This window comes from Mus pahari, chromosome 7, assembly GCF_900095145.1.
Source record: "Mus pahari chromosome 7, PAHARI_EIJ_v1.1, whole genome shotgun sequence".
In the NCBI taxonomy this organism is placed as follows: Eukaryota; Metazoa; Chordata; class Mammalia; order Rodentia; family Muridae; genus Mus; species Mus pahari.
This window is the reverse complement of record NC_034596.1, coordinates 55,806,679-55,814,095: the sequence shown is the minus strand read 5'-3', so window position 1 is coordinate 55,814,095 and position 7,417 is coordinate 55,806,679. Positions and strand designations below refer to the sequence as shown.

Below are 7,417 nucleotides of genomic sequence, written 5' to 3'. Positions count from 1 at the left end.
CCAGAAGAGGGCGTCAGATCTCATTACGGATGGTTGTGAGCCACCATGTGGTTGCTGGGATTTGAACTCAGGACCTTCGGAAGAGCAGTCGGTGCTCTTAACCNCTGAGCCATCTCTCCAGCCCTTTTTTTTTTTTTTGATTTGTAACTACAAACCTTCAGGGCTGAGCATCATTAAATCTAAAATCTGCAATATGAGATGCTTCAAAATTCACAACTTTTTAAGTACACCCAAAGAGTACTCAGAAATGGTGAGCACTCTGAGATTTCTGTATTTTCAGAGTTGGGATGGCCACTCACACTACACTGCTTGTTAAGAATTGGGATGGCCAAAAAAGAAAAGAAAAAGAAAAAAGAAAAAAAAAAATTGGGATGGCCACCTGCACTGACTGCATGTCAGAGTTGGGACAGCCACCTGCATTACACTGTGTGCCAGAGTAGGGATGGCCACTGTAGTAGTTTGACTATGTTTGGCCCAGGGAGTGACACTATTAGGAGGTGTTGCCTTGTAGGAGGAAGTGTGTCACTCACTGTAGGGATGGGCTTTCAGGCCCTCTTCCTAGCTGCTTAGAAGAGTCTTCTCCTAGTTGCCTTTGGAACAAGATGTAGAACTCTCAGCTCCTCCTGCACCATGCCTGAGTGGATGCTGCCATGCTTCCTGCCTGGATAATAGACTGAACCTCTGAACCTGTAAGCCAGCCCCAATTAAATGCTGTCCTTATAAGAGTTGTTTCGGTCATAGTATCTCTTCACAAAAATGGAAACCCTAACCAAGCCAGCGCCTGCACTGCACTGCAGTCCGAGTTGGGACGGCCGCCTGCACCACACTTGTAAGACAAAAACAGAACAAGGTGCTACCGAGTTTTGCTTTTGTTTGTTTGTTGAAGCAGAATCTTACTATGCAGCTCTGAATAGCCTGGAAACTACTCTGTACACCAGGCTGGCCTCAAACTCACAGAGATCCTCCTGCTTCTGCCTCCCAGCTGCTGGGATTAAAGGTGTGTACCACCGTATTTGGTCAAATATTCTCTCTCCAGTTAAAAAAAAAAGGAAATCTCTGATAAGTGCAAGGAATGCCTGTATTTTCCAAATAACTATTTGTAGACTTTAAAGGTAAGTTGAGATGAAAATATAAAGGAAGGAAGGAATTTAGAGTAGTAAAAATGTTTAAACAAATATACCTCTTCCTCCTCCCCCTGGAAGCAAAGGTGAGAGTCTGAGTGGACCCTCCAACAAAGTTGGAGGAGAGAGAAAAGCTCTCGTTTCGGATGGAGGTCGGCCCAATGGTGAGGGACCATATGGGGAGTGCTCTGGAATAATTAAAACAGCAGATATAAATGCATATCCAGTTAGCTGTACCAAAACATTAGAATCCATTCAGCAACTGTCCTCAGGTTACCCTACTGTCAGGTTAAGTCTAATCTGTGCCTTGAACACTACACAGGATTAAATAAAATAGGAAGCCACCAGGCTTTCAAAGCTTTTCAACAAATTAGGTATTAGTCAATTAAAAACATCAGATTGTATATATGAACTTGAATTCTGTCAACTTTATACTTATATATACAGCTAAATAGTATTCTGGTGTTTTCAAAGGTTTTATTTTATTTTTAACTTTGCACATACATGTTTGTCTATGTGTGGGTATGTACATGTAAGTAGCAATAGTCTACAAGACCAGAGGCAGTGGATCCCTTGGAGCTCAAGTTAACAGGGACCACGAGCCAATTGAGGAGGGTGCTAGGAAACGAACTCAAGTCCTCTGGAAGAGCAGTACGTGCTCTTAACAGCTAAGTGATCTCTTCAGCCCTGAGGGAGTTATGATTTGTAAAATGTGAAGGTATTTCTGTCTGTGTTGAATGTCGTGATTTTTATCTGTGCAATGCTGAAGGCAAGTTACAAGCTCCCAGAGAAATATTATGTGGTTAAATAAATGCACTTTTCAGAACACATGGTACATAAAAACCAACCCACAGACAAATCCCAAACAAAACAAAAATGTTAGCTTACTGTAAGTAACAGCACAGGCTAAACAAGGACGCTATCAATACTCAGGAGTTATAGAAAGATTTGGGAGCATGAAATTGGTGTGCTTTGTTTGTTTGTTTTGTTTTGTTGTTCTGTTTTGTTTTTTGAAACAGTCTCATTATGTGGCACTAGGACTGGATATGTAGACCAGCTTGGCCTCAGCCTCAGCGATTAGCTGGTCCTCTCCTCAGTGTACTAGTCTTAAAGGTGTCTGCCACTACACCCAGATGGCTGGTCCTCTCCTCAGTGCACTAGTGTTAAAAGAGTCTGCCACTACACCCAGATGGCTGGAGATTTTGATATTCCTTCCCAATATTTCAAATGGGAAGATCTATAATGTGTAATTTATGTCAGAGCCAGACAGGCCATGTTCAACCATGAAACACTTTAGTAAAAGTCAGAATTTGAAAATAAATAAATACATAAAATACTCCAAAGAATCAGAGTCGCTTTTGTATCCCTATAAATAAAAGATTCAGTTACATACTATCATGCATCCAATAAATTTCTCTGTATTCCGGATGACCAAGAGCTTAATCTTAATCACTCCCAACTTGTGGTTATGCTTCTAATGGTCAAAAAACAGCAACAAAAAATGAACTTAAACGTCAAGAAATTCACACTTCAAACACAGTAAGTCTTATAAAGTGTACCTGTTATACCCAAATAGTTCACAGAAAGACCCCAGCATGGTTTACCTCTCCTCAGACACCTGCCCTGGGTCCACACTAAAATCCCCTTGTAGACTTGTCCCACTCCAAACTTTCCTACTACTTAAAATCTACACTAATCTGATATTTTACCATGTAAGACATAGTTACATTTTAATGAAAGCTGACTCTCAAAATTTGACGATTTCCAAGGTCATTAAAAGTAGATTCCATCTATAAAGATTTCTTTTCATAACTACAAGATTTTAATTCCACTTCAACTCTACAAATGTTTAACTCAATAATAAATGGGCAGAGATACCAACTGCATCTTTAAAGGGCTAACCCTCCCTGGGATAATTATAGTAATGGCACTTTAGACTAAGGCTGCCCTGACTTTAAGTCAATACCTCAGGAATTTCTTGAAGAGCTATGCTAATTCTCACTTTAATCAAGCACATTTCCAAGTATTGTTAATATATAAACAGTCAAAATACCATTCCACTCAATTATTTCTCATTCATTGTCTCAAAAATTAGCTGCTGGGAATTTTTATTAAGAGCACCAGGCTTTTCAAGGAATTGACAACACTAAATATCTGTCATGAGATCTACCGAAAAAGGAAGTTACCAATCATTTTCATTATTGTTAGCAAAACAAAACCCAGAAACTTAAGAGTTAATGAAATAGTTTCAAATAGAAAACTGGCTACAAAATACAAAGTACTGTTAAGTGAAAATGTTAACTTACACTAATGTACACTATATATACTATATATATATATATATATATATATATATATATATATGATATACAATATGTATTTCAAACAAGGGGTTTAAAAAAAAAAACTACCTCTGCCAAACGCTGTATTTGGAACATCAAGTGCATAAGGATCTTTTTCTAAAAGTTCAAATTTAAACTCTGTTTCAGTTAATCTGCAAATAAAGAACAAACATCTCTAGTTACACATCTAAGAGAAACACATTTTAAGCAAAGGCCACTTCCAAACCAGCTGCTCTCACAAGCTCAACATCTGCAGAGAGAGAGGGCCTAATGTGCCCTGCCCAGATGCCTGCCACGGCCCCACCCTGACTAGGGTGACTGGCTTCCTGTCAGAGCACTGACGTTTGGAATTACTTGGCTCTTTACAATTAGACTGGCAGTGCTACCTTGAAGAGTCTACGTTTCTGAAGCAGGAGAACCATTCAAGATGAACCAATGCAAATATATCATTTTATAACTGAGGAACCTGAGGCATGGAGTTTAACTGACCCATTCTAAATGAAAATCAGACTGCATCCAGGTCTGCAGCACAGATCCTGTCCCTGAGTTACCTATACTGCCCTTGGGAAACTGGAAATCCCACCAAGTGACTCTACTACTTTATTTCTAAACCTCATGTCTTAAATGTCACATTTCTAAACAATTGTTATTAGTACACCTTACACCTAGAATAACACAACTATCTGACTTTAGTTTCTGAGCTACAAGCCAGCAGAGAGACACTAGCTTTGAATGATGCTATAAGTACTGTTTGGCAGGCAAGTCCAGAAGACACTCCAGAAGACTGACGCCCTGTTGGGGCCTCCCAGCTCTTGGTTGCCACTGGACCACCTGCGGTTATAATCTTCAGATCTGCCAAGCTTTACTGTCTATACTGATCGCTGTCTTTCAAAGCCCAGATCCACCTGCGGAAATCTTCAGATGTGTCAGAGCTGCTCTGCTGTCACTGTGTCTCCACCGCCTGCTGAGAAGACCATTTGATGTCCCAGAAGACAACATCCTTTGGACCCGCCTATGGACATTCACGTGTGCCTTCAGGGACTGGGGATGGGGACTGGGGTTTTTCTCACGCTATATAAACTGAGCTCCTACATTAAACTTTGAGCCTCAATCAGAATATTTTGTCCTGGCTTCCAAATTTCTCTCACACATTCCATTTCAGCCCAGCCCGCCTCTCAGGATGAACCCAGACCAGATTAAAGTGAGTTTTGCTGCAGGCAGAAACTCACACTGCCCCTGAGAAAAGCATTTACTTCTCCTTTTATTCTTGCTTTCACTTTCTTTCTGCACGACGTGACTCCCAACAACAGCAACCCGGGGGCTAAGACAATAAGCACTTTATCCCTCCCACAGTGAAGAACGAGAAGTTCTAAGCATCACTGTGCTGGAGAGAAACATCCTTTTTTTCGCACACTCTCTTTTCTGTCCACTCATACCGGCTTAATTTTGTTTTATCGAATATTTCCTTTACTTACATTTCAAACGTTGTCTCCTTTCTCAGTCATACACCCCCTCCAAAAACCTCCTATTCCATCCCCTCCTCCCCCTGCTTCTATGAGGGTACTCCCCTACCTACCCACCCACCCACTCCTGCCTCCTCGCACTGGCATTCCCCTACACTGGGGCATCCAGCCTTCATAGGACCAAGGGCCTCTCCTCCCGACAAGGCCATTCTCTGCTACATGTGGGCTGGAGCCATGGTTTCCTCAGTGTACAATTTGGTTGGTAGTTTAGGTACTGGGAGTTCTTTAATTTTTTTTTTTTTTTTCTTTTTCAAAACAGGGTTTCCTCTGTGTAGCCCTGGCTATCCTGGAACTCACTCTGTAGATCAGGCTGGCCTTGAACTCAGAAGTCTGCCTGCCTCTGCCTCCCAAGTGCTGGGATTAAAGGCGTGTGCCACCACTGCCTGGCAATTTTTTTTTAAGTTACACTTTTTACAGTGTAACTTGTAAAAGTGCCACTGTAGTAGACTAAAAAAACATTTCAAACAAACAAAAAATAAATAAAACTTCACACCTAGTAAAACTAGATATTTCATAAGAGATTCTGTGGGAACTACAATTTTTTATTTATTTTCATACAAATATTATATAATGAAGAAACTATTTCTGGCTTTTAAAATATTCCCACAAGGACACTTACTTTTGTCTGTTGTGGGCATTTTCTTTTCTTAAATCATTGAGATTTCTTTCAAGAGTCCGAGCTGCCAGCTTAAAGAAAATAGTACACTTGAAAATATATCTAAATAAACTTAAATCCAAGAGCAACAGAAATATCAGCATGATAGCATATAATATAACTGGAAATAGATATAAGTCTGTATCTATTAAACTCAATGCAAAAGATTTTCAATTTGGGGAATTAATTCAATAGAGGAATGAGTTTCATGCCAGTCAAAAGCATGAACATGGACTCTAACAGGTACTTGTTAATGAATGTTACTATTTAGATAAAAATCAGGGCCTAGAATTATTTGATGATGAACATATCCAATCATAAGAAGCATGTTGGCAGAAAAGCTTAGGAAAGTCAATGGAAATACATGGTCATTATGTCCATAATTCTGGGAAACTACAAACAGTTTCACAAAATGTCAACAGTGGTCATGTTTCTAATAACTAAATACAATCAATGTGTATTGCACACCTATTAAGTATAGAACAATGTACAAATACTATTTAAGTAGTGTGTGTGGTTGTGTGTGTGTGTGTGTGCGTGTGTGTGCTTGTTTTTCTGTGTTGAGATGTGTATGTGTGGTATGTGTGTGTGTGTGTATGTTTGTTTTTCTGTGTTGGTAGTCTATTTATTAACAAAGGCTAAATATATGGTGTTCTACATACTTTTCAACCATTCTATGGACTCTACAGTTTAGCCACAGAATATATAAAATATTAAATGGATCAAATGCAAAAAGTGGCTTACCATACAAAGGTAGAAAAGAAGCTAATAGTCTATAACCATCAACCACTTACAAATAAAATAAACTCTATTTTCAATTTTGCTTTGACTTAAAACTGTGAAATATACGTTAGAACTGACAGCAGCCAATGAACAAACTAAACATTCACAGAAAACAAAGCTTAAGTATATTTTAGTACTATCAACAAAGATTTTTATGGAAATTATTTTCCAATATGTAATCATAAAATCAATTTTGAACAAAAACAATTACACCAATAATGTTATACCAATAACAACATTAGCAAGTAAAATGTAACAATTCACTGAACTGTTTTAAATTGTATTTAGTTTTATAAGTACAAGTACTCTGGTTGAATGTGACATAAGTGGAATTACTAGAATGATGATCTGTTTGCTGTATGTGCATGCATGTGAGTGGAGGTGTACCAAGGGAGCAGAAGAGGACAATGGATCTCCTGGAACTAACATTACGGGCACTCGTGAGCCAGCTGACATGCTCAGAAAAACTAAATGTAGGTTAGGTCCTCAGAAGGGCAGCAGTGCTCTTAACTGCTGAACCATCTCTCCAAGCCCCAGGATTCCATTAAAAGGAATTTATAATTTATGTGATTTTATTACTAAGTGCATTCAGGAAGAAAAGTACAAAATGAAAGATAATCACTTCTCAGTGCATCCTGTGGTCTCTACTATTATTTTCATCACTGGTAAAATTAGTAAAATTAATAAGAAGTGATCATGTTTTAAATACTGTCTATATTTTTCCCTAATCTAAAATGACTAGTATATTTTCTAAAAGGAATTTGACAAAGGGCTTTAGGAGGACTTAAAACTTACCCAATTATCATGTGCTTTTTTTTCATGAGAAATAACCTAAAAAATAAAGTTATTTTTAAAAATTTAAATAAATAAAAAAAACATTCATTCCCAGCACTAAAATTTAGTGCACAAGCTATAAACTCAAGCTTCTCCAACAACTCTGAAGAAGCAGTTCAAGTACACTCACATGCATACACGTGATCAAGTACACTCACA

General features: G+C 38.6%; 1 protein-coding gene across 16 annotated transcripts in view; it reads right to left on the bottom strand.

Moving 5' to 3' along the window:
• Mia2 (MIA SH3 domain ER export factor 2) overlaps positions 1–7,417 on the bottom strand; it is a 91,100-nt gene that overhangs the window by 11,597 nt on the left and 72,086 nt on the right. For 10 of the 16 annotated variants that reach the window (XM_021201361.2, XM_029540564.1, XM_029540565.1 and 7 more), the window contains 4 exons: positions 7,220–7,255; positions 5,606–5,673; positions 3,533–3,615; positions 1,181–1,309 (listed from right to left, as the gene is read on the bottom strand). In XM_021201361.2, the coding sequence (XP_021057020.1) occupies positions 1,181–1,309; positions 3,533–3,615; positions 5,606–5,673; positions 7,220–7,255 (316 nt within the window). The remainder of the gene's footprint in view (positions 1–1,180; positions 1,310–3,532; positions 3,616–5,605; positions 5,674–7,219; positions 7,256–7,417) is intronic. The other 6 variants (XM_029540566.1, XM_029540567.1, XM_029540568.1 and 3 more) reach the window with 1 other exon arrangement.